Below are 27,929 nucleotides of genomic sequence, written 5' to 3'. Positions count from 1 at the left end.
AGTGTACACTTGTAGATAAGGGAGTGGGTCTCCCCAAGTCTGGAAACACCCCTCCTCTGCAGGGTTTGTTCGTTTGAATAGGGGAGGTTGTGTAGCTTGCTCCAACTGAAGCCCGCCTTTATCGATGGCCCCAACTAAAGTTTCTGAAGAAGAACACCGCTCCACCCTCTTCTCTCTGAGGAGGGAGCACTGCTCCACCTTCGCAGGGCTTTTTCCCTCACTGGAGCAGGCTGCGCTGCAAAGCAGGATGTTTTTAGGGCCAACACATAAAACTTGCACTGTAAAACAGATTTGTTTAAGACACATATGTAAAATCTGCAAAACAGGTTGTTTAAGGCAAAAATTGTCCTTCACAATGACAAAGCGTAAATTAACAGAAGTTCATAAAGGAAAAATAGCTTTGTCCAAAATAAGAAGCTGTTCTTTAGTGGCATAGCGGTTATGAGTAGTAACTTATAACTCCCTGGTTTGTGATAGTCTCTCTTCTGTGCCTTAGACTCAATACATAAACTGGGATGTGGGATTTTACTAGTTTATATCGTATTCTTTACTATGCTAAAGGCAAAATATCAAAGCTGACTGGGGAATATTTAGAGATCCAGGCAGGCCTGTAAATAAAACACTGAAGCACCTGTGAATAGCCCTGAGAAGAAAGTACAGCGTATGGCTTTTTTTACTCTGTGAGAATCTGTTCAGATTTGAATTAGTTAACAGGCTTATGAAAATTGCCGCTAGTGCATCCTCAGCCAGACTTTTTAAATCCAGCTGCTGAAATCCCTGCAAAAGGACTCTGCCCTTAGTGGCCTTTCTTATCCCATTCAGCTTGAGTTTCACGTGAGGTGACAATCCGTTTATCCGGTGTCGGAAGGAAAAGAGTGGCATGGAGCCATCAATAACCCCAGCCTCTTCCCCAAGTTACAAGCATGTAACAATTTTATCCTCACACACTGTGCTATGGAGACAGCTATTGTGCTGATGCATTAAGGGCAGACAAGTATTGTCCTTCTGGATTTTATTTGAAGGAGGTGACTGAAAATATGAATGAGAAGAGGGCTGGAAATGTCGCTGAGTCAAGTCTCATCTGCAGCCATGACTCCCTGAAAAAATAAGTATAAGGGGTTTTCCTATAATTTTTATATTATGTTTTAAAAAGTATTAGAACCTGCTTACTTAGTAGTAAATTGTAGAAACCTTGCTTCCTGCCTCTATCTTCTAACTAATAGTTAGTGCAAAGCGTTGTCAAAGTGACCTTTTTTCCTGGTAGCACTTGCATTCACGTTGTCTGCTGAATCTAGAATTCCTGGACTGAAAATTTGTGTTCAGGTTGTTCTGTTTTATTAAATAAATTTGCCTTTTCATTTGTCTGCAAAATTACATTTTAGAAATCAACAAAGGTGATGTATGTCATATTTCTACATTTAGGAAGGATTAAAAATAATATGAATTTTAAATTTTTCTGCCTGAATTTGGTGCAAAAGCCTAGGTGTTTTCCTTTATCCAGTGTGTGTGGCTACTGAAGCGCTGTGGAAGTGTACAAGATAACAAGCAGTGTTTTCTTGGGGTTAACATAGTAGATGAGAATTCAAAAAACCTGATTCTATTTTAGGACTTTGTTACAGATGTCAAAAACAATATAGTATGATAGCTTCTCTGCGTGCATATTTATGTTGATGTTGTAAGATACACATTGTTGGATGTCTTTCCATGGACCACCACAAATGCTCATGAGATACCTTGTAAGTTCTTGTCTCTTAAGAATGTGGGCTTTACTGTATCGTGCTATACCTTGATATATCATATTATTGTTAGTGCATTGTATTTTAGGTAGTAAATTGATGCCAGTATAATTGGGTACTTGGTCATCTTTATTACATATAGAATTTCAGTCATGTTAGTTTGAATCAGTAGGAACAGTTGTGAGATATCCAATCTTCACAAAATCCGTTTAAAGGAATACTGTCAGTCTTTCAAGCCTGGAGATAGCTCCAGCTTTTAATGTTCTTGATGATTTTTAGGATTATCTAGCACTTTCATTCTAATACAAGTTCACTTAATAAAAAAAAGAAAACAAAAAAACAAACAAACAAAAAACCCACAAACCAAACCACATAATTGTGAGTATTCACATTAAAAAACAAAGCAAAACAAAAAGCTTGCTTTTAAGAAGAAAGAACCACATCTGAGCTAATTTGCCAAGTCTACGAAAATTGTTTGATAGGGCACCGAACAAGGAGGTATGGACACACTGAAAGCTTGATTTTATACAAAGGCATAAAGGATATGGAGAGGTCATGAGGGAAAATGATTTTTCTAAACATCCTTGACCTTGGAAATGTCAAGTCAGTCTATAAAGGAAGAAAAGGTGCAGAAAAACTACTGGGGATCGTAGTTGGGTAAGTTTGGTCATCAAAAATGTTTGGGGAATCAGGATGTTTGAGGGTTTTGGCTTTAGAGGCTTGTATGAGTTATGGCAGCTGATTCTATTTAAATAGATTTAGTTTTTGAACTTGATGCTAACTTAGTTTCCCCCCAGATAGAGGAAAAATTTGAAGAGCAAGGAAAAGGGAAGCTGAGAAAGTTCTCTTATGTGGCATATGCAAAATGAAAGTGAAAAGGTCACCTCACTTCAAATAAATGAAAATTGAACTGGACTCATTCTGTTCTTTGTTATGAAACAAACTAGTTTAAGTAGTGTAAGCAGAGAAATGGTAATTAAAAACATAATTGTACGCACCTAAATTTGTAGTATATTGCCGATGGGAAGTAGCATGGTATGCAAGGGTGTTTTAATCGCATTTGCACAAAAGATGCGTGTTTGCTCAAATAAATTTGTCTCTAGTGATAACAAATTCAGTATAAAATAATTTATTTAATATTTCTACTGTTTATATTTAAAGTAAAATTTACTGTATTGATTGTTCCATTAATAAAGGGGATAGCTATGAACGTTGTCAAAGTGCGAGTGTCCTTTTACCAGGAAGGATATTTGTTTAGTTGCTTTTGTTAATTTACAAAATTCAGCATGCAATTTCAAAAGCAAATGTTTTATTATTCCGTGATGGTGATAATCTGCTCATGATTTGGAATGAGATTGATATGTACATCACACTAGGAAGTAATACAAAATACGAAATAGATACGCATAGTCTGTATATGCAATATTTGAACACATGCTGTAATGCTAGTAAGCGTGTGATTGTGTTATATATGCAGGTGTAATTTGAAGTGAGACCCTACAAAAATTGTGGGGTAATTTTGTGTGAAATATGAAATTCCTGAGATGATTTGGACTGTTCCCATTAACCTTTTTTTTTTTTTTTGCTTAGAAGTTGGATGTTTCTTTATGGGAGCACCCATTAGTAATGTTATAACAACAATACATATTTCCCATCCCTATGTTCTGTGTTTTGTGGCAAAACACAACTTTTTTAGCCACGCAGTGCCCTTCCTTCATCTGTGTTGTAAGGGGCTATTACTGTTTAAAGTTGTGTATTATGTTATGCATTATTATTAATATATGAGCAATGCTATCATTTTATTTTGTGTAGCACCCGAAGCAAAACAAAATTGTTAGTTCATCATCCTTTTAGTAATGTCTACTGGCAAGCTAATGCAAAATTAATGACATGCAATGTGTTATTTACTCGACTTGCAGCTTCTGTCAGAGGATGTCTATTTTTATATGTTACATCATCCCTGCTGCAGAACTCATATATCTGTTGGGATTTACTGCTCTTCCATTCCCTTTGGAAGGGCTCATATTGATGTCATAACTGGATCTGTAATTGTGATTAGATTTAGAAATTCAAAAGAAAAACGAAGCTATGCAGTATTTTCTGCAACTGAAGTGTCAGTAGTATTACAGAGTTTCTTTTTTTAAATACATTACTGACACTAGGTCCTGTTTACAGCTTGTAGAGTTGCCGATACTTTATGACCATGTGTATGTGAAACTTTGGTTAATAATAGCATCGATTTTTCCAAGGTAGTATGAGTTTTTTGCTGTTACTGACTTGCTTTTTTGTGTTATATAAAAGATTGCTTTTCCAAGATGTAGATATAAAACCAAACGTGAGGTTTCTCATCAAAGCAGAAAGTTGTTCATGAAGCAGAAAAATGAATTTTTCATAATTCTTTTCTACTGATTGTTGCATAATGTAACAAAATACAAATATCGAATTTCCACCACTTAAACTTGATTAGAGCTGAGGAAGATTAGAAAACACACACTCACACGTGTGTTCTTGAGTATTTTTTTAAATAGGATACACTCATTAGTGTAAGAGTATAAAGTTGTCATTTAGAAACAATGTTTGCTTATAAAGTACATATGGTGAAATGGGATCTGCCTATGCATTATATTTGTAGAATACCAATACACATCCTTTCAACACTGGCATCTCTGTACAGATGAGCATCATGTCTGATAGTCCTAATGTGGACATTTGCCCACTAAAGCATGGAAAGAAGCTGTCAGTTCATTTTTGTCCCAGGCATCTGAGCCACTGTTATGTAAGCCGTGCTTGACATGGTGACTTAAAGATAAAATGTTTAGTATTTGGTGTCAATCTTTCCACAAAAGGTTCTGTTTCTGAGTACTTTTAATAGTGCTTTTGTATTTGATTTGAGTAATTTAAAATTATCAGTTTGCTGAGTGAATTTCAAAGCACTAAAATATTAATAAAAGTGGTAGTTTAGTATCCTGAGCAACTAAGGAAGTGCGTATAGAACTGAAATATTGGAAAGATTGATTATTCCGAGTTCCAAGATGGCAAATAGCATCCTGGTTTGTATCAGAAATAGTTTGACCAGCAGAACCAGGGAAGTGATCGTGCCCTTGTACTTGGCACTGGTGAGGCTGCACCTCGAATATTGTGTGCAGTTTTGGGCCCCTCACTACAAGACAGACATTGAGGTGCTGGAGCGTGTCCAGAGAAGGGCAGTGAAGCTGGCGAAGGGTCTAGAGCACAAGTCTTACAAGGACCAGCTGTGGGAACTGGGTTTGTTTAGCCTGGAGAAAAGGAGGCTCAAGGGAGACCTTATTGCTCTCTATAGCTACCTGAAAGGAGATTGTAGTGAGGTGGGTGTTGGTCTCTTCTCCCAAGTAACAAGTGATAGGACAACAGGAAATGGCCTCAAGTTGGGGGCTTAGATTGGATATTAGGAAAAATTTCATCGCCTAAAGTGTTTCAAGCACTGGAACAGGCTGCCCAGGGAAGTGGTGGAGTGACCATCCCTGGAGGTATTTAAAAGACCTGTAGAAGTGGTGCTTAGGGACATGGTTTAGTGGTGGACTTGGAAGTGTCAGGTTGATGATTGAACTCTATGATCTTAAAGGTCTTTTCCAACCTAAATGATTCTATGATTCTAAGTCCAGAAGGGGAATTATTTTCACTTTCTATTTTGGGTTTGCAAATACTTCTTTTATCTTGGAAAACTGGCATATGTTAGTTCCTCACTGGTCTTGCAGTTACTGTGAAGGAAAAAAAGAAAAAAAAAGCAGGACTTTTTCTCCGTATTTTGAAATATTGTTGTTATAGTCAGGCCTAAAGGCTCCACCAAAGACTGGAACCTATTCCAGCACATTTAAACATGACCCTTTCATGATGGGTTTTGGTGCATGAGTATCAAATGAGTTTGGAATGAGGAAGGAGCAAATCAGAGGCAATGCAAGAATGAAAGTTAAACTTTCTCGAAATACCAGGGACAAGTAGTTAGTTATTCCAGGAGATGTGCAAGGAATCATTCAAGAAGGTGGACAGAAAGAACTTGACATCGCATGTGATAGTAAAAGTGACACACAATTTCCACCGTTATTTGGGGAATCTGGAAACCTAACAGGAGACTGGACCTTTTCTGCCAGTCCCGTCTATGTCTGCACCTTGAACATATTTATGAGAGTTCCAAGTTCTCCCTTAAGCCTTTTAAGTGAGTTCAAGGAAAATTCTTAGAAAGCATATCGTATTTGCTTAAAACAAAAATACTCCCCTCCACTACTGCCAAAATCTCCCAATGAATAAACAACAAAACCCAGCAGAAAACCATCTAGTATTTAGAGAAGACTGGAAAAATCTAGGGTTTGTTTGGTTTTAATTCGTTAATATTTTATACTGAAAAATTAGATAATTGTTCCCCTGCCTTGGGTGGTCTCAGATATATTCAGTTCTGTGCCAGAACAATCATCCTTGCAATCCAATCATGTCAGCGTGTTTCAGGTGTAACAGGATTCAATGGGGCTGGTAAAGAATGTAGTGGTCTAGAATTTGGGCAGTTGATTGACCTCAGAAAAATCCCTCAGTTTTGTTTGTACCTTTTAACAGTGCAGCAGTAGCATACACATGAAAGAGGTATGTAGTTATCCAGCTTCCATGAAGTTCTTCTGCACTGTTACACAATGAAGAACATGAAATTTTGGGGGGTGTTTCACGTAAATGGAGAACTTGTGTTCCTGGAATCCTGCTGTGAAATTGATATGACACAATGATGTGTGTGGGTTTTGTGCGTCTTTTGTTTTGTTTCATTTTTCCTCCATGATAGTAAGGTGATTTGTGTCTCAGTAGTGAACCTTGTCCCCGGCAGGTATGGATGTTATAGTATTGTTTAGATCTGCTAAAGGGACCTTGCTAGTCCTATATGCCCAATATCATAATGCTTGACCTTAAAAGAGCATTTACTTTTTTTGCTTTAATGCTTTTTTTTTACAGTTTAAAAGCAGAAAGCACATTGTCATGTTCTCTGATTTAATTAACACGTCATCTTTAACTCTTGTCCTCACACCAAAGTGAGAAAATTTTATGAACATTGGGAAAAACTTCGTCTGTTCTAACAGACTGCATTTTTTCCACTCCTGAAGTACTGAAACAGTTAAGGAGATTAAACTAATTTGTGATCATTCTGCCAATTGAAGTAATTAATATATCAAATTTTAATATCTAATTTTTAACATTTAATAATGTTAATATACTTTCAAAGATGTGTTATAAGCATTAAACTTTAGACTTGCATAAGTAATAACCATTTGCTTTGTGTAAAAACCACAGGTAAATCCATTAAACATCACATGAAGTGACTTCACAAACATAGGTACTAAATAAGATTTTGATCCTACAAGTAAAATGTAATAACTAAGACCTTGCAAATGTTGCAGGAATACAAAAGGCATGTTGATCTTTAATTTTTGTGTTGCTGTTGTTAAAAACATTGTTAGATTTAAAGCATAAATAAATATGGAGTCCGGAGAAAAGTTTGTGTGCTCCGTTACTGTTGTGAGCCTTTGCTATATCTGTTTTGTAAGCTAAATTAGATACTCTGGAAATGGGACATCTTGTCACGTTTGGGATGAGTATCCATCATTTATAGCTTTTCTTTGTGTCAGTTCCAACATAATTGTTGTATGTAAGAGAATTCCATGGCAAATATTTGAAATGAATACTATAACTTGCTTCCATTTTAAGATGGATGGCATGCAAACAAAGTTTGCTGTACTGAAAACAGAGCTGTGCACAGAAGGTGACAAATGGGTCTGCCGTCAAAGGGAAGATTGGCAGTCTACGGCACATCCACCCAGCTGAGGCACCAGCCTGACTGCTCTGGTTTGTCATTATTTTAAAGATCCGGATTATAGATTCATTTGCAGCAGCAGCTCAACAGAAGGGCATTTGTTCAAATGGTCTGTAACATTAGTAAATGTGTTATCAAAATGCCACACATCACTCCATTGTAACTTTTGTGTTGGTGTTGCCAATGGTGCAGTGAACATCATTATAATGATGTTGATGCCACAGCTTTACGAATGAAAAAAAAATAATTTGGCAAATACTATTACTTTATCCATGTATCTTGGCCAAAGTGGTATTTTAGTCATAGAAACTCACCTTGGAGAATATATTTGGTAATTTTCCTTTATTCAGCAGTGTTATTTCAAGTTCTCAAAGTTCTCGAGAAAGCGTGAATAGGACAGTTGTGCCTGGACCATCCCATGTTGGCATTATGCTGATAAACAGGAACTTGCTTGCATGAAATTGGGTCATATGGCCAGAGATTTAAATTACTGGCAGTAAATTTTTCTGAATACATTAGAATAAGACTTTCATATTGTATGGGACGTTTAAATGGACTGTAGCATTTGGAGTAAATTATTGTTCCAGGTTTTTGGTGTTTTTAAATTTGATGGGAGCATCAGATTATTATGTAGCAATCTCTCTCATAAGGCTAGCAGGAGGGAGAGAGCATCAGCATTTTAAAATTCAGAAGCATGCTCCTGAGAGCTTATCAGTTTTGTGTCCAATAGCCCTGAGCTTAAAATTAAGTTTTAACCCATTTCTTTACAAGTGAGGAGGGCGGGGGGAAGTGAATGACACTTCTGCCTTATTCTCCAAAATTCTCTTGCACGTTTCAGTTTAGCTGTCTCTGTATTCCACCTACACAACTGTGTAATATCTGTGCAATAGTCCCGTCAGTGTGAATGGTTTTGGGACATAGTGGATTGCTTGCATTTCTTCCTTGGTCTTTTTCTCTATTTCTTTGACCTCGGGCCCCCTCACACCCCCCCACCCCACCCACCCCCCCCCGCCCCATTTTCTAGCTACTGGAGTCATGAAGTGGCAGTAAATTTGGTGACCTTACAGTTTTCTATTGTCTTTTGCCCAAGTTTTTGAACGTGAAGGAAAGGATACTTTACATTGTGTTTAAAAGGAAGGAGAAAATGTGCTGGTAACCTCTGCTTTTGAGGTACTTCAGGAAAATAATGGTTTCTGTGTATGTAATCTGTATAAAATTTTAAGTACTCCTGTAAATAGTTGTGAGTTAAGGTGACTGCTTGAAGTTAAAGATTTGAGGTAATCTGTTGTTGCAGCATTTGTCATTAACCTAAAAAGGTTTAATACTCCAAGCGTTGTTGACACTGCTTAGGAGAATAATATCCATGTGAGATTACGTTCTAGAATGTAAAATAGTTGAGAGGCATTACAGTCAGATGTTACATGCTGCTGAGATCTCTACCAATTTTTACCTTCAATTCAGAACTACTGCTTATGAATTCTGGATATATAGTCCAAGGATGTCCTAATGTTTGTAGTTATTTTTGAAACGGGTTTTTAACATTCTTTTCTGTGACTCACAAAGAGATGCCAGCTTTCTTATAACTTCAGTATTTTGCAAGCAGCTGGGGGTAGCCTATCATGTCCAATCATTGCACATCAGGTTCATTAACATCTCACTGTACTTGCCTAAGAGCATTTGCAAAAATTTCTTGCTTTTTTCAAACTTGAAGTCTAAGCAAGGAGTTCTCAGATGGGTTTTGAAATATGCATGAACACAAAGTTGCGGTTAGGATTTGTGTGAACTATTCATACTTTTTTATGATAAAAGTTTTCCAGGATATATTGTCCTGGTGTCTTACACTGATTTAAATTCCATTAATTCTTCACTGAAACATGCAACAATTCACTGAACTTCTGCTTTAATTTTTTCTCTTATAAAATATAATTTATATGTAATTATTTTCGAATCTGATAATGGACAGTGCACACTATTACACTGCACCATTGTACCTGGAAAGTGGTGGCAGTTGAGGAGGAAGGAATAGGGAAATGGAATCAGCCATTTATTTCTTGAAATTATTTTGACTCACAAATTGTCTGAGAGTGTTTTCCTCACCTAATGACATAAGTATCACTTTTCACATTTTGAATATAAAGAAGCTTTTTTCTGTTTTGGGAACCACCAGGTTTTTGTCAGTCTAATGCATCTGAACATCAATTAGACATTGTTAGGTTGACTTAAATTTTGCGTTCATGCTTGAGGTACTGACTTAATTTTCTGACAGACAAGTGGAGGTGTACTATAGTAGTGACCAGCATAAGTAGTAAGGAAGTGTTTCATGGAATTGTCATCTGGAAGTTTTGACTTTCACTATTGTTTTAGTGGTTTTATTCATGGTTTTGTGTTGCTCTTCAATGCTTATGCCACAGAAATCTAGCTAGATTTTGGTTGGAAATGCCAACTGATGCAGAGTAAGAAACATGTTGATAGTTGTGTGTGCAATGGAGTTCAGAAAGTGGTGTGCTCCATGCCTATGCTGGGGAGATGTTTCAGTCTTGGCTGAACTTCCGTTTTTTTCCTGACATGAGTGTAAAAAACCCCGTTCAAGTTCTGCTCATTGTGTTAACCGCAAGGCCACCGAATCGGACTCAAGAGGATTTTAATTGCTTTGCCAACAAGTAATATTTTTTCATTTTGTACTAGAGAGGGTTTGTCTAAGCTTCCTAGAATGAATAACTTCCTCTATTTCTGGTCAGCACTTCATTGGAAAATTGATTGTGCTCAGCATTAGACTGTTTTATGAGACTTAAGCAAAATTTAACATTTTAAAATCGTCTGTTAGTTGCACTGGCACATTTCAAAGACTTTAAAAATTCTAAACTAAATGTTGTAATTCAATCATTTAAAGAAGAACTTATCTTTTAGTGTATATTAGGAGACCAAGGGCACAAGTGTCATTACATAAATGTAAATATATTCAATTTAAAACGTGCTGTGTATGTAATGGTGTCCGTAGAATAACTATGCAGAAAAAAAAAAAACAAACACCAAAACGACCAGGTATTTTTTATTTTTTTTACTTCACTAAAATTAATTTCCACTAATTTTTATAGCCTTGTTTACTAGCAGTCATTGTCAGTACTGAAAGAAATCATTGTGTAACAAACTCAACTCATTATCAGTGGACATGTTATTTTGGTGGAAGGGAGCTGCTGATTGTATGACATAGTATTCTGTAGTATTCATTTTCTTCCTTTGTGTTTATGCCTGTGTAACAACTGTTAAGTATTTTTTCTATTTTTCTTGTTCAAAAAAAAAAACCAAAACTTTGAAGTTACTTTAAGCCCAGATGGTCTTTGGTTTTTAAAGAATGTGTTGTAAACGTGTTAGAGAACTGCACTAAAGTTGAAACCTAATGGAAGAGCGACATGTGCCCTGGCTTGGTCTCCCCTGTGTCAAGTGATGTGAATTTGTGGTGATTAAGATGTGTGTCATATAGGGCTGACAATTAGTTTATTGCTTGAGTGTGTTCCCTGTTGCATTTCAGGTCCTCTGCAGTATGATCCTGCTAGCATAACATGAGAAATGGTATAGTGTAAATGGGAGTGACTGGGGAAATTTCTGAGTTAAGATATAGTTACAATCAGAGAGGATGATTATAAAAGCCATATGTATGTCAGTCTCTTCCAGATCTTGCATCGCCTTTTGTTTTTAGTGGACTTTGTATTCGGTGTGCAAGGAGAAGCAGGAGCTATATTCAGAAAGACTGAATAACATGTTAAAGGGTTCTGGCCATTTACCTGCCACAGTCCCTCAATATCTGTGGCCTGTGTAGCAGCGAAGCTGCTGAAAATCTGAGAGAGCTCATCAAGTGCACTGTTTATAAATACTTGATAACAATGTTTACAGCTCTGCAGCAGCACTCTTTTGGGTGGGGGAAAAAGGGAGGTGATGTCCAACCCTCTGCTTTATCCTCATCTTCATGAAAAGTCGTGTTCAGTTCAGGATTTGGTGAGGTAAACGTGGGTCCTTATTCCCACCCTGACTTCAGTGATATTCTTAGGAGCCAGCAGCGAACGGATCCCTCCCCTCTGGGGCTGCCTTGATCTTCAGAGGCTGCTACCAGATACAGGCAAGAGCTTGCTGTTTTATCTGCATTGTCCATCTCTACCTTAATGAGTGAAATGGTTAAGTATCCGAGGGGGCGAGCCTCAAGGAATGTGTCTTCCATTTGACTTGAATATTTCGGTGGATAAAGGGAGAGGGAGGGAGAGAGAGGAGAGAGAGAAATCCACTTACATCACTCGAACTGCATTGAGTGTGTGCCTGTGTGCAGGTTAAGAGACAGACTACAGTGTCTTTGCTTTCTGCAGGAAGCAGCAATGCCGTTTGTATCCTAAGAGGAATTTTTTATTTAGAAAAGGAAGCATTCTTTCTACCCAGGAAATGGCTTTCCTTGTGCGTTGCTATGCCAACTGCCTGCAGCCATGGTCTTCCAAAGTAAGCACAATAACGTAATTATATTGGCGTATTGCATTCAGACTCATGATTCTCTGGGTTTTTGTGTGTGTGTAACTGTGTTGTATTTTTGTTGCTGACTCTTTGGGTGGTAGACGTGCTTGTCTTGATTGTGAGGAACAGGCATCATAAGATTAAATATCCATCAATGTCATGCTGCTAAGATTAATTGTGCAAACTTGGTTAGCTGAGTGGAACAGAGATCACTGGTCACTACTCTGTCAGCATCATTAGCAGCCAGGGGAGGAGGTCCCTATTTGTGTGCTCTGCCCTGATTTTGGGGGAGTGGAGGGTAGTGGTGGAGGGGGGGAGGCTGCGTGTGTGAGTGTGTGTGATTGCAAATGAAACAGGAGTATTAACAATGCTTGGCTGAATGCTGGAGGCTGGTTCCTGCACCTTGACTAACATAATACTGTATTAAGCCTTTTTGAGGGAGTCTCTGTGCAGTCAGCCATTTTAGCTTTTTTCCTCGTTTTTCTTTTCTCCCCATTCCTCAGGCTCAGGGAATGGTTTTGTTCCCTTGGACAAATGTTGGATATGTAGGGTTTCAGCAGGCTCTGTGCGTCCTGACATGCTTAGACTTTCAGTGTTACAAAAATGGAGACTAACGCTGCCGTTCGGATTGCTGCTCTGCACTACAAGTGCGAGGGGGTTTTTGAGCTTACCAGTAGTGACACTTTTAGCTCCAGCTTGGTTTCCCCCACTCCTCCTCTTTTTAATTTAATGCTGTAGAGGGTGACTTGCCATCCATAAGAAATTGGTACATGATGTGTAAATTCAGTTCAGCTTCTGTTTCTTCATTATGAAACCACTTGCAATCCCAGCTAACCATGGAGTTATGGGCCAGCAGGAGAAACACTCAGTAAGTATTGCAAATTCTGTTTGTTCTATCAATAACCTGTCACGGGCAAACTGCATGGAGAGTGAAGCTGCTTGTCGTCCTGCTCACGGGCTTTCCTGCTTGTGAATTTAATAGTGGGTTTCAAGGGAAAGCTGTACCTGAAGTGGCATTAGAGTCAGTGGCTGTATTTAAGATTGTTTTTATCTCATAAAAGGCAACTCTGTAAATTCTTGTTGAATGTTAAAAATGTACTGAAAAAATGCTGACATACTTTCGTTGGGCAAGAAACTATGAGCATTCAGTGAAATTGTTATGCATTTGTTAAAACTTTAAAGAAATATTCAAGCTGTGTAACAAATGATATAATTGTAGGTGGTGAAAAGAATAGATTTATTCTATATAGTGTATGGTACTGGTGTGCTGTTGCCTTGTAGCATGGCGTTTAACATCTGTGATACACTTATGCTGAAAACGCAGAAACTGTTAGTAAAACATGGAATGAACAAAAGGCATAAGTACTGAAGCTTTCTAATTGATCCCATGAGTCAGCTACACCTTTGTCATGCTTTAATCCCATAGGCTGCCTATGTTTATTGTTTGGGAAAAATGCATTCATAAGCAGAAGAGCAAACATTATTTAACAAGGCCTCAGGTGTCAGGAATTCGAAATTTAGGTTTTATATGATAAAAAGATTCTAGAAGTATAGATTCTTATTGCGCAGTCAACACATTTAAGTCTTCATGCTAGATTTTATATGGTTCAGTATAATTTTCAATCTTACAATTTGTTTATTGAAAAGATATTTTTATATATATGTGCATACTGTGTTAGAATGTGCATGGGAATGTGTACAGTATGTTCACCATATCCAGGTAAGAATCATAAAAATTGGGAAGCTGTGCTAGGAACTTTTTAAGAGGAGCATTTCCTTCAACAATTTAGTTTTGATTGTGTAGAAATACGGAAACTAATCTTGAAACATTTCAGAATGTGTCTAGTGAATTTTTCTTATGCATGTAGCAGACATATGACAGTTTCTTGTTGTAGACTTACGGACCTTTCTCCTCTTCTTAATTACGTTATAAAGGAGTTCATGTTACCAAATCAGTTTGTGTTCATGAAATATTTAGAACTCAATGTAAAAAAAATAATAAAAAAATCTTCTTCCCTCCTGAAACTCAAGTACTGAAGAAGTTGAAATAGAATAGGATACCTTGAATTTGCAAATAGGAATAAAATGAGAAAGCTGCATATGTATTGGTTTTTTTCTGCTCTTTCTACTCCCAACGGATGTTGATGAAAAGTTCCAGATTTATTCTGGTAACACAGGAAGTCTGACTGATATAAAATAATTGCTTATAGATAAAGGAAAAAAATTAACCCAGCATTTTAGAGACTCTACATTACAAGCTCTGTCATATTTTAGTTCTATTACTCTGGGTTAATTAAATCACAGAGATAAATTTCACTCTCTAGATCAAAATGTAGGAATAGTAAAAGGGAAAAGTCAAGGTATTACTTTACAAGAAAGTTTACCTTAAGAAATGTCAATATATATGTCAGAAAAAGGGGTCGTACTTTGACTTAGAGCTGGCACACAATTGCACACTTTGTGTGAACAAAACATAGTTTAGAGTTTACAGTTTAAAATGAAACCAATAGGACACAGTGTATCTCAGTTAAAAACACCACTTTAGCAATGAACTTTCCACATTTGTTCTCCAGGTAGAGATTATTTAGCTTGGAAGATGGGACTGAAAGATGTGAATACATGGTAGAGAGGGAAGGCAAGCTTGGGGTTTCAAGATATACAGACTTTGTCTTGCTTTGCCTAAAAGGAAAACTTATTGAATTCATCATTTTTGATGATGAGTTATTTTCATGTTAGTATGTTTCCAGAATCCTAAATCTTTTATTGATATCTGACTTGATCTTATTTCAAGGAGAGAGCCTTAATTATTTCTGTGACATCCCCACCTAGAGTCTCACAGCTTGATTTGCTGGGACAATCTGGAATTGAATGCAAAAATCTCCTGTGCAAGGTTTCACAAGATTCTGTGAATGCATTTTAGTTAACGCTCTTAAATATTAGTTTCACACTAGTTTAGTTAAGGAATGAGAGATATGGTTTGAAACTACTGTTCTGTGAAACTGGTATGCAAACTGACCACTAAGTTCATCGTGGTGAAAATGGAGAGAGGAAAAGTGAAAAATTGTGTTGCATTTCTAGGTTATTTAATATAAGAAATAAAATCAGCATCATCAATCAAGTGTAGTGGTCCTACATGCCCCATATTTCACAAATTGGAAGAGTTTGAAGCGGTGCTACAGACACCTGTCTGAAGAAGGCGTTGATCTATGGGTGATGTTCCTTTATACACGACTGTTGTTATCTGCTGAACTGGAGTAAAAGTGTGCTCCAGGTGGAAGATGGCAGAGGAGTGAAAGCTGGATTGTTGCAAAAGTAGTTCTGCTTACTTCTTGTACTTAAAGTACTTCACCAGATTTAATATATTTCAGTAGGTTCATTCTATTTGGCCGTGTCCTTGCTGGTTTTAAGTCCTCTCTACTAGCTTTGTAGTGCTTTCATTATAATTTTCCTAATCTTAAATGTTAGGAGGATGAGTGATGTTTTCAAAAACTGTTGCTTTGTGGATGTTGAAACAACTATCTCTTGAAAAGCTTCACATGTTGCGTCTTATACCTGCTTTATTATGTGAAAAAAATCACATGAAGGTCTAACGCATGAAGGTTCCCACAGTAGACTTGGGCCTTCTGAAATGTTATCTTTCTCTCTCCTTTCTCCTTTTCATTTGTATGTGGTGTTTGTGGGAACTTTACTCAAGGTCATCTTAAAAAAAAAAATAATAATAAAATTGAGAGGTTTAATGGCTTTTAAAAATGTGACTTGAGATACATAGTTCTTTCAAGACTGTGTAATGATTAACAGCTCATGAATTGCAGAGTACGTTGGAGTGACTTATGCACAACCTGTAAGAAAGCATAAGTTACATACTTTGGGTGTTATTGAAATGAAGTCTGCTAATAATTGTATGTTTCACTGCCAGCCCAGTGACTTTTCTTTAGTGATCATGCAGATACTACAGCCTTTTGATGTGCTTGACCTGTCTTGAATTACTGAAAAATATTGAAAGCAATAAGTCAAATCTTTGGCTTGTTCTTACCACATTTTAGTTCAGTGTTTTGTGCCCTGTGCTAGGGGCCCCCTCACTCCCAGGAAAGAGAAGGAAATGAGTGGTATTTTAAGGAAGAGTCTTGAGGGAGTCTTAGTTTCATGTGTATTGAGGGTGCTGGCGCGCTTTCCTGAGAAATCTAGAATTATGAAGAATAAGTGTATTTTTCTGTTACTGGAAGAGATCATCAGTATTGTTTTATAACTCAAACAATAAATGTAACCTGGGATAGTTATTTGACCTTTGAATGAGCATCATGCAGTGCTAATAAGGCACGGGAAGGAATGGTATGATGTTGTGATCAGGTGGCTATGCTTGGTAAGCTGAACAATCTGAGCTGGCATCATACCTGAGTATTTTTTAATGTATCTCTGGAAAAAAATAGATATGTGAAAAAGAACTTTGACTCAGTAGTAACCTATTAGCTACTGTAACTGCTGATGGTTGTGAATTTGTTAATCTTAATGAATTACATTGCAATGGGGCTTGATACAGATTTTTTTCTGTTGTTAGGCACCTTTACTTTTATCACTTATTGAAACCACATTTCTGGTTTGGCCCCTTCTGATTATTCCTTTCCTTTTAATTTGTATATATGGGAAAAAAACCCTCTTTGAAGACCGATAAAGGAGTTGCAGATTTTTCATGTGATTAGGAATATTATTTCACCTCTTCATAGACGCATTATGATACAGTCTTTAATTATATGATCATGTATCTTCCACAAGATTCATCTGAAGATGGATAGCTCTGGTTTAATGAGCAGCTGTTTCATATTTTGGGCTAGCTTCATTGCTCAAAAGGCCAGGTTGTGTTTTGGGCATACTATTCAAGTCCTACTAAGAAGATGAAAGCGTTATTTTTTAATTTTTTTTTCCTTCTGTGGCTTTTTAAGGTGTTTGTAGCTAGAGTGATCACGTGGTTCATTAAAGTAGTGTGTGGGGGGGTGTTATCTTCTGTTTTTCAGGTAGCTCTGCTGAAGTACATCTTTGGCAAAAAGTAAGGACAGAATTTTGCGAGCTCAAGATGGTTATTACTCAGCATAGCTAGTCCTGAGTAAGTGTTCAAAGTCTGGATTTTGTTATTTGAATTTTCTGTGTTTTGGCCTAGTTCAGGCACCCACGGCCTAATGATAATCTGAAAGGTTGATTTTAAGTGACTTGCCTGGCATCCTACCAGAGATCTGTGGTAGAGCCTGGCTCTAAATTCCTGTTCTCCAGGACAACATTTAACTGCAGATTTTCTCAAAAGCTTATAAATGGTGAAACTTGGGTGATTTCATAGGAATGACAGTGAATATATTGGTGACCTGTAGAGATGGCAATGAAAGCATCCTTGGCGCACAGGAGATGTCCTGCTATCTTTTTGTTACTGTTTCAAGGCCTGGGGATTGCACAACATATTTGAGAGAGGAGGAAAAAAAAAAAACAAACCAAAAAAACCCAAACCCCAACACAAAAAAACCCAACCAAACAAAAATGCCCCAAACCCACCCCAAAATGTATGTATATTGTGCGTGTGTACACAAAACTGCTTTCTCTCCCTTCTTAAGAAGTAGGGGAAATTTTGTAAGGTCAACATGGATGGTACAGAAGATCTCACGGCAGGGCATTTGTTTAGCAAGCTTATGAAGTAGGAAAAGCTCAGACCTCACAATGAGAGTTGAGAAACTAACCTAATCAGTATTACTGGTTCTGGTTTATGTTCTAAAGTGGCCAAATCTAGTGGTATTGTTGGAGTGCTTGCAAAGTGGTGCTTCTGATGGTGCACACTGAAATGTGCCATTTATAGTCACAATGCAGATGTGAACCTGAAAAGCAAAGTCAGCTTCTTCCAAAATGCTATTTTGGGACAGCAGACTAATACTATTTATCATTATTGAGTTGTAGGCACTCCTGCCTGATATTCAGGCATGCTGAAAATCCATCTGAAATTGAAAGCTGCTGAGACCCAACAATTAAAAAAAACCCCAACAAACCAAACCCAAAACTCAAAACAATCCAAACCCAAGCAACCAAAAAGGCAGACATCAAAAGAAACAAAAAAACCCTAAATCCCTTAAGGTAATGTTGATTTGTTTCTGATTCTATGAGTTAATAAAGACACAGGAATAATAGAAACTCTAAAAAGCAGAAGGTAATGGACTGTGTTGTGCTAAGTAGCATAGGCATCAGTCTTTCTGTGATCCATGGTCTCCATTGCAAATGATTGAGCACAAAATCCCAGCATGATTAGTTCCCTGTTCATGAAAAGTGAAACAGTGTTTTCCAAAATGGGGAGTATCCTGCTAAATCTTGCAGCTTGGACTGGCTAGTTTTCTAGCCTCTCCCAAGACCTGTGTTATTAGCAGTCAAGTTGATGTCTCCTGTAATATGCCATTCCTATGAAAGCGTGTCTGCAGTGCCTTAAGAAGATATAAAATAATTTGGTCTGTTACAAATTTCAGTAGTTCCTGTGTTTCATGATCCCTGTGCTGGGTAGTGGATGGAAGTGTGAGTGCCTCTCCTTTAGTTCAGAGGGGCTTTCTGATTTTTTTTTTCACATACTTTCTGTATTGCAGTTTAGTGACTATTGTAAATGACAATGGAAAGCTCCCATATTTGACGAAATGTGAAGATTTTGCCTTGAGTGTGAAGATGGTTGTGACTCTACACTCAAATATATGCATACCTCCATGGCATTTGTGGCTTGTGATGGAGATGACGCTTCTCCTTTGGAGTGGGAATATGAAAACTGGTTTCACACAAGCCTTCTCTTTAAGCTCTGGCTTCTTGACTTGAATCAAGAGCCAATTGCTTTTCAAAATAGAGGAAAAGCAGGCTCATGAGTTAGGATCCAAAGTGTTACATTATAGCTGCATTTATTATCTATTAATAAGCTGACAAATGCTATGGCAATGGTAAAATGTAGCTCCATGTAGCACTTGTGACTTTCTACCTGTAGATAATTTATTTCAACTGTCACAGGGTTGGCCGGTGACCAAATGCCAATATTTGGTAGCAGTAATGCATCTTCTTGCTAACTGCAGTTACATGATCTTCAGAGGTTTATGGACAGCCAGGAACCATATTGAAAACCCAGACAATAACTTAGTGATCTGAATTCCTCAATCTGTGATTTCTTTTGCTCAGTCTATAAATATTGCCTCATTTTATCTGATGGCAGCCTTTCAGCTTGCTTGCTTGCAAGCATAGGTGCTGTGCGCTGTGTCATTTGGACACACTGACTGGGTAGTATTTATTAGTTTATAGCTTGACACCAAACTGTGACTTTGCATGTCAGAAAAATGGATTAAAGCTTTTTTTTTTTTCCCCTCTGAAGAGTGATTTCATAAAAATGATGTCGTGCTATTTTGTAGGTCTGCTGCCTTTGTGTATTTAGTCGTGTCGGCTTGCTTTATAGTTAAAAATAGGCTTTTACTGTTCTGTGCTGCTGTTATTCCTGCAGAGCCAGGAGAATGGGAGCTGGGTTGTGCTGTTAGGACTCCATCCATAGCATTGTTTCCTAAATGCTTGTCTGCTGCTGTGAGCCTGCCAACCTAGTGCATGGTGTAGGAGTTACATGAGTGTTAGGAGGGTCTAACATGGGATGATTTGAAAGTGCATGGTAAATTAGCTTGAAAAAGAGAATATGGCTGCAGAACTGGACCATAAATTTAATACTGATAGTGGGATCAGTGGCTTGAAAATGGGGTGCTGAAGGACGTTGTACCTGAAAACTGGATGTAGTTGGTTGTGGTTGGGGAAAAAAAAATCATTCTAGATTTTGAGAAATCTAAACTGAATTGTGGGAATTATTTCTTAGTTAGCTATATCCTAGGTTTGCTGAACCGTCAGCCCTGTTCCCCTTTTAACCCAGCTACGTTTTCTGTGCTCTTGATTTGTTTTTTCTTATATGTAAGCAGCTAACGGTTCTTCAAAACTTGCACTGTACAGTCTCTGCCTCTGCTGCTTTGCTGATGAAGGTACCGCTTGACCTCTAAATCTTAGTGTATTCCTGATAAAGAGATAGGAAAAAAAAAATCTCCCAAGTACTTGGCAGGCAGTAGTGCTTCACTCTTCTAGATTGCTCAGGAAAGAGCCAGATGTCAGACTCAAATGTGTCTCCCTGGTGCGCTTGCCTTTTCAGTTTTGACCCACATCACCAGTGGATTTTTAGCTAGGCTTTTTTGCCTTTGAATAAGAAGCTGACTGTAGGGGGCTTTTGTTTGAAATATCCGTAAATAATGTAGAAGGATCTTTTTTCTGTTGTACTCACTTTTAAGGAACCATGAGGAAAAGGAAAATGCATGAATTTATGGATTTTGGAGCCTTTGTAAAGTGTCCTACTTAAATAAGTAACTCCACGTCTGTAAATGATGGTCCACTGACTTTTTTGAGGCAACAGAGGAGACTCGTACTAATTATTTTAAAAGTGAAGCTGTTCACAGCTGTAGGAGCAGAATAAAAAGCCAACTAAACTGAAACCAGTGTTAGTTTCTGTTAATAACTGTAGAAGCCTGTATGCTAGGTGTACATCTCCTTGCCTGTTGGTGTATGACTTCTGCAAACATTTTCTGTTGTCTGACTCCAGGAGTTTGTCCAGTTCAGTCTTGCTTGTTTCCAAAACAGGAGGTTCTTTTAGTTGATTTTTTTTTTAATTTTATTTTGTTTTAATTTTGTGAGAAGATGAGAGATTTCTTACACTTCAGAGCAAAGGATTTCAATATTTCTGTTTATCAGGGAGTTTCCAAGGTCCCTGAATACAGCTGCTATTCCTAAATAAATGGATACAAAAGCATAGTTACATGGACAGTGATGTGTGTGTCAGCAGTAGTGTACAGAAAATCTAGTTATCTACCTCTTTCCTGTTGAAAAAAGAGGTTGATTAGACAGTTAAATGTCATTCCTACACCATCCACTTCCATTAGTTTTGTACATTACTGTTCTTTCTGTGATGATGGTACACAGGGAAAACTAAATTTAGGAATTCCTGAGTTAGAGTAATATGATTATTTTTTTAAGTGGAGGTTCAGTGTTCCAGCTGGGCTTTTATTCAGTTAAGCATGCAGTGATAACATGTTTAATGTAGTAGATGATTAAAATGTCTACCACTTTTATGAAAGAAGGTAACCTTCTTAATCTCTTGCACCATGGGGTGTTGTAGTAAAGACCATTCTAGAGCAGTTATAAATCAACAGTTGAAATTTGACTCTCAAATTTTCTGGTTATTGTAAGGTGACCTAATGCATACGTCCTGGGTCTCTATAGCTTATGCTTATCTTCTGGTAGGTGGGAGAAAAAAAGATGAACTTCACTAAATGAAGTAGAACAGGCTTAATTTATTGGTCCTAGTATTTCCAGATGATTTCTGTGCTGCTTGTTTTTTTCTGCAGCTGGGCAATCTCTGGTTTAAAATTTCTGCCTAAATAGGCATCACTGAAATATTTCATGGTGTCACTAGAATATATAAGTTGCTACATGAATTGTGTTTTTTAATATGCTGTTGACCTGAGGCCAGAATATGTGGGATGATTTCAACTCTGTGCACACCTGCACAGACACAAATAGATAAATTTCAGGAAGTCACATCTGAATGTTAGCATTTTAAGCAGAATAACATGGTGCTTCAGTTCAGTTGATGATTTCTCCTTGCTCTAAAGCAGCCTTGGTTTTAGCAGTCACCATGTAGGACCTTCTCATTTTGCTTTGTCATTGAAGGAAGTTGGGAAACTATTACCTTGTGACTATGTTGTTGTGGACACTTGGAAAAATTACGTGATTTTTTTAAAAAAAGCTAATTCAACTTAGCCTATGATATTACAGTTTGGAATAACTGAGACTACAAAGAAAAGCTCTGCAGGTTGTTTCAAACTACAATAGATATACTGTTAATGTAAAAGATAGTTCTGTGTTGGTTTGTGTAAATAATTTTAAGTGTCTCTGCACAGTTGTTGCTGCCTGCTGCTCCAGAATTTAGGGAACATTTGGCACTTAACTGAAGACTTTTTGATGAAAAGAAGAAAAATGGTCCTTTACTTTTTCCTTTCCTATGATCATAGTGGGCACACGCAAGTAAGTCTTTTGCCCAAACTAGTAAATATTCGTAGTAGTTCAAAGAAGTCAGAACCTTGTTCTGTGCTACAGAATAGAAAATCTGGGGGTATTAGGAATGCATGATGCCATGTACAGTTTTAAGAGTTTGTGTCAGTGTGAAAATTTTATATTCATTTTCTTTGGCTACCTTATGAAGAAAAATGTAAATAGAATAATGTAGCAAGCAAAGCTGTGGATGTTATAGTAGCATCTGGCTACAGTTGCACTTTCAAAACTCATAAAACAAGTAATAAAGCTGTTTAACTAGTGGGCATGTTAGTATAGCATGAAAAAAATCATAGATAAGATAAAATCATACTATTTTAAGATTTTGCAGCATTAGTCATGTTTAAAGGGCAATGCTTGTAATTTAAAAATATTGAGTGAGTTGTCTTGTTGCTTTGCTATTTTTGTTATCCAGAAAAACAGTAAGACATTACATATATTACTTTATAATGCGAATATGAAACCTTTTTGCTCTCTGTACATCAGTCTCAGAAGTATTATCTATAACCTTTCTTTCAAAAATCACCTTACTTTAGAAATATCATTGCCATTTGTAAGCAAAATTATTTTCCTTTTTACCAGCCATTTTTTAAAAATTTCATATCATTATTTTGAGATGATCACTGTTACACAATTCAGAATCCAAAAACTTTGGTTTTCACTTTAATGCTACAATCAGAATATTCTTAAAAACAAGGTTGAGCAAGTGCTTTGATAACCTCTTGTGTGTTGAAAATATGCATCCTGTAATATTTCATTTCTTCTTTTTGCTTGAGATGAATCAAAAGTGTGTATCTTTCATTGTCAGACAAGGGAAATAGAGGAAACTTCCATTGTAAAGCAAGCACCTGGAAAACAAGTAGTTGCAGTGCCTGATTTCTTATTTGGAGCCAGTCATTAGCAGAAGAATTTATGCATATTCCTCTTGTATTGCTTAAATTACAAAAAAGCAAAGTCATTGCATTAGGGGAAAAAAAAAACAAACAACAATCCACGTTGTTCATGAACTGTTCCTTGATACTATAAAGCAAAGATAATCCTTCAGTTAAAACTCCAAGGGTGGCATTGACATGGCTGCAGCCATCAAATATGAAAAAAATCTATTTAATTCCTTGTGAATTGTCATGCCTCTATTTAAATTTTCATCAAGTTTCTTTCAATTAATTTGGTATTTTATAGAGGTAAGACTTACTGTACAAATGGAAATCTCCAGTTTTTGCACAGCAACTCCCTACGTATCTATATCTTTTAAAAATATTTTCTTTGGAAGTGTACGGAATACTGAAGAAATGCCATTAAGAAAATCTGAAATGTTATGATGTTGATCATGTTGATTTTTGTCTTTTTCCTGCTTTGGTTAGTCTACTTCTGAGTGCTATAAGTATATAAAAAACCCAGACTGGCTTCAGATTTTTGTGCTTGGAGGAGTGACATGCATCTGGAAGGGATTTTCTGGGTCACTGCCATTACATACTGTTGTACACCACATTCTTAACTTTAGCTTTGGTTTGAAAGCCTTCTCTACCACAGCTCCTGTTGAGCCCAGTTTTAAAAACCCCAATGGTTCATTAGCAAGCTTCTTTCAGCTTCCTGCTCGTTAGGCTTTACACCTGCATTGCCTTTTACTGGAAATATTTCTTTCCTCCTTCCCATTTCTAGATAGTGATGGTACCCTCTCTCAGCTTGGGCTGAATAAGCCATGTTCCTCTTGCACTTTCTCAAATACTAGTTTTTCTTCTCCTGATAATCCTGATAGTTCTTCCCTTGAATCTATGTATGTGTATGGCTTTAAGTCCATTTTTATTGAAAACATATAACTGGGACTGTGTGCTACATTTCCAAATAAGGTCTCTGCTGGGACCATGGAGAAGAGCCCAGAACTTCTGTATTTCTGGATGATGCACACTGTGATCTTTTTGGGTTCTCCTTCTGCTGCATCACCTTGACAGTTCAGTTACCTTCTGATTAGCGAATACACAGAAATTCTTTTCACAGTCATTTCTGAGAGATTAGTTCCTAGATTCTTGGTGCATGTTCTCGCATCTTCTCATGCTGCATTTTATTTCTCTTACTCCAAGTAGGATTTGTCCTGCTCATCCCTTGTACCAAGAATGTCTTTGCACTGTGTTGCCAGCAGGTTTTACCAGCACGTTTGTTTTTTCTTCCCACATGGAAAAAGGGGGACATTCTAAGACCTTACCTCTATCTATCATTTTTCATATTGCATCTCTAAAAAAAAAAAAAATTACTTGGGTAGCCCTTCATTTATTTTTTCTTTATTCTAGAGTCAATTCATTTTGATCTCTTCTACTATTGTAAGTTAGTTCGGTGCAGTAAAATTCAGTGCTATAGTTCAGTTGTAACTGCAGTCATTCAGATGAAACAGCTGCAGTTCAAAAATGAGATGTCTCCTCATGAGTATTTTGAAAAACTTAACCAAGCTCAGTTAGATTGGCTAGAGTGCTGCAATCATGAAATGAAATATTCCATGATCAGGTATAAAACAAAAAAGAAGCAACATATGCTGTAAGAACACCATACTGATGGAGGTGTCAACACTTGAAAGGTATATATGTCATAGGTTTTTGCTTTAACTGTTTAAAATGTGCCCAAGACAGATGTTTTCACCTTTGGGCTAGACTCTTTACTTCTCTGTAGTGGTTTTCAATCCTGAGTGCTGCTTTAAAGCTGGGAATAAAATCTGGCTGCACGTGTCATCGGTTTTACTCCTGCTGGTGTAATTGCTCTTCAGCATCCCCCACACCCACTTGTTAGACTGCCGTATAAGAAACCCAAAATGACTCTGTATATGAGGTGTACATGAGCATCCTCTCCCTTAAAATATTCTGCAGGATTTAAAACGTCTTGCTTGAAAATGTTTGAATTATCTTTTCCTGTAAACATATGTGCCCACATAAAGTGTTCTTGAACTTTTTTTGCTTTTACATCCTTAGGCATGAATCTTTTGTCTGATTTCCTGTGGAAGCAAAGTTTGTGACCAGGTTCTGTGTTCCTTCCTCTCCCACAGTTACTTGTAATAGGCCAAAGAGTTCAAAATTTAACCTTGCAGGTCTCCAAAAGTCCTGAAAGTAGGCCGCTTATTTTCCAGCCCAGCAGTAGTTCTCCATGTATTAAATACCAAAACAGGCACAAGAGGAAGTATTTAGAAATTTCTAACTGTGGGAAAAACATCAACTGGAACGTGCATTATGTTAGTATGAAAATCAGTTTTTCCCGAGAGAGATCTCTGCAAAGCCAGGCTTTATTAATTTTTTGTCCTCCACGTCTACTGCTATTGAATAATGGGGACCTTTTACTGAAGTTCAGTGGTTGAGCTCAGTTTTCTACGCTCTGACCCTAGAGATATTTCGGAAGTCAATTGAAATGCCTCAGAACGTTTTTTCCTTCAGCCTAAGCTGCAATGGTTGTTGAGTGCCTATCCCTAGCTGTCAGTTTTCATTATGTAGATTTCCACAACGTGAATTCCCTTCCCAATTTTATTCAGTGTTTGTGGGAAGCTGTTAGTTTGTGTGTAGGCGTGGGCTGTGCAGGCTCTGTTAGAGCTCTAAATGCAGATGCTTGGTGGGACAGCAGGGTGCTACCAAGAGCCCTATCGTATGCCCTTGTAAATGTGCAGACATACTATACTGGAATAGAGATTTTGCTTTTCACACTTTGAACTACTGTTTGAGGATGGGATCTGCTCTGAATTGTAGACCTTTATAAAACAAACAAAACTTATCAATATGAAATACCAGGTATTGTTAGTGAAAAAAAGAGGAGGAGGAAGACCTGAAAAGCCTTCATAATCAATTCTGCGAGGTTTCAGTTTCACTGCGCTGTTTGGGAAAAATCTTAGCAGATAGAACAAAAATCTTTCAGCAGTTAAATGGAAGATAGAGAGACAAAGATCTCCTGTGAAAGAGATGGAGAAAAGCGTACAGAGTGTCAGAGAAATGGTGTTCTCTGTAAAATCAGCCTGTCCATGCAAATAGTGCTGCTTTACTTGAGGTAAAATGACTTAACGTTGTGAGAGGAGAGACCATGTTTCTCCATATGGTTGAGGTTGCCTGGGAGTTGTTGGTACTTAAATGTATATCCACAGTTAAAACAGTCATAGAACAGTTTCTTTATTTTGATCTCTGGAGCAGAAGTGCTCTAACTTTAAAACAACCACAGATATTGTTTTTTAAAAGTACTAAATTGTCATTTCTTGCCCAATAAAGAAGTTACACTTTTACCAGTTATTTTCTGAGACAGACTTCTGAATAAGGTTCTAAATAAAAATGTTCTGATCATGTGTATTTGTTGCTGTTCACTTTAAATATAATGGTTTGAGTTCAGAATTTCAAAACCCCGAGAAGAGAGAAGAGCTTTGGAAAATTTAGTATGCTTTAGTTCAGTATGATTTAGTTCAGTTTAGTATGATTTAGTTCAAATCCGTTCTGCATTTTTTTTTCTTTTCTATTTGATGTTCATGGTCACTGTGAATACCTGTATGATACAATTTTTCTTTTATTTATTTATTTATTTATTTTAATTTCACATCATTTGACCTGTTGCCAGTAAATTGACATTTGTGTTTGCAGAAGGAATATTGTTTATGCTAGATTTCCTGAAGAAGGCACTTTTGAATGTAAAGTGCTGCATTGAATCTGACATACGAATGTTGTCAAAAGAAAAGGCAAATACTAACAGATGTGGTCCTACCACAGATAAGGTAGTCATGTTAAATAAGAACGAGTGTGTGTCACTGATGCATTTCATACTTTTCCTTTGAAAAGAGTTGTCCCTGAGAGCTTTTCCCCATTCCCACAATACCCATTTACATTTCACCATCTCTTGTCCCTCTGCAGAAGTCAATAATCCTTCACGCAAAGGATAATTATGTTCAATGCATTAAATGCTCATAGGATTAGGCGCTGAGAGCTATGAGATGTACAGTAAATGGCAGTCATTGTGTGTTTTGTAAGGGAAACAGAATGATGTTCCAGTGTACTCTGCCTCACTGTCTCTCTGAGACCAGCAGATCATGTTGCATTAGTTTAAACCTCTGAATAGTTTTATGAGGGGCTACCTGTAGCAAAGTATCAGTGCAGGAAAATATGAAGAGCTTGCCATAAATGATCCTTATAATGCTTATTTTTTTTAAGAGGTAGTCTGCTGTGGGCTCTGTGTATAAACAACTGCTTAACAGCAATAGTACCCAAATGTAGTATTTTCAGAACATGGCTTGTGTCTTGTGTTATACTTAAGATGAAGAACATTAAGAGTTGTTCTTCATGAAGTTTGAGCCACAGTTTCACATAAAAATGTCTGTTTGAGGAAAATTTTGAGATTCAAAATACATGAGATACTATTGTATAAAGTGAATGATATACAGAAGACAATTCAAGTCAGAAGGTTTTTATTTTAACTCCTGCTGAAGTTTTCAGACAAAATACATAGAAACTTCTTAATGTTTTACATCCCACCCCTAAGTACAAGGAAATCCTGCTTCCATGGGAATTGCATCCTAGTTTGAATTGTATATAGTTTAAACTTTTATCTTAAATTTAACTCTGCACTGGACGTGTCAGCCTGCATCATGTCTGTAGACAGAATCAATAGAAATTACTTTGTTATTCTGTAATTACTTACATTGATGGCTGTGTTTTAAATCACTGAACCATAAAAATGTTTTCCTTGATGTCTGTCTTGGTTAGTGAAAGAGTTGTGTTGAAATAGTATGTTGATGAATACCCACCATTAGT

The 27,929-nt window shown here is 37.1% G+C and overlaps 1 protein-coding gene across 6 annotated transcripts in view; it reads left to right on the top strand.

Moving 5' to 3' along the window:
- RAPGEF2 (Rap guanine nucleotide exchange factor 2) overlaps positions 1–27,929 on the top strand; it is a 186,519-nt gene that overhangs the window by 105,959 nt on the left and 52,631 nt on the right. For 3 of the 6 annotated variants that reach the window (XM_009958874.2, XM_086464719.1, XM_086464718.1), the window contains exon 1: positions 12,863–12,922. The exons of the other annotated variants lie outside the window; for them this stretch is intronic. In XM_009958874.2, coding sequence (XP_009957176.1) covers positions 12,863–12,922 — 60 coding nt within the window. Of the gene's footprint in view, positions 1–12,862; positions 12,923–27,929 lie in introns of those variants that run through there. 6 annotated transcript variants of the gene reach the window in all.

The sequence above is a fragment of the Leptosomus discolor genome, chromosome 4 (assembly GCF_034619465.1).
Source record: "Leptosomus discolor isolate bLepDis1 chromosome 4, bLepDis1.hap2, whole genome shotgun sequence".
In the NCBI taxonomy this organism is placed as follows: Eukaryota; Metazoa; Chordata; class Aves; order Leptosomiformes; family Leptosomidae; genus Leptosomus; species Leptosomus discolor.
The sequence above is the reverse complement of the archived record's forward strand: the minus strand, read 5'-3'. Positions and strand labels throughout refer to the sequence as shown.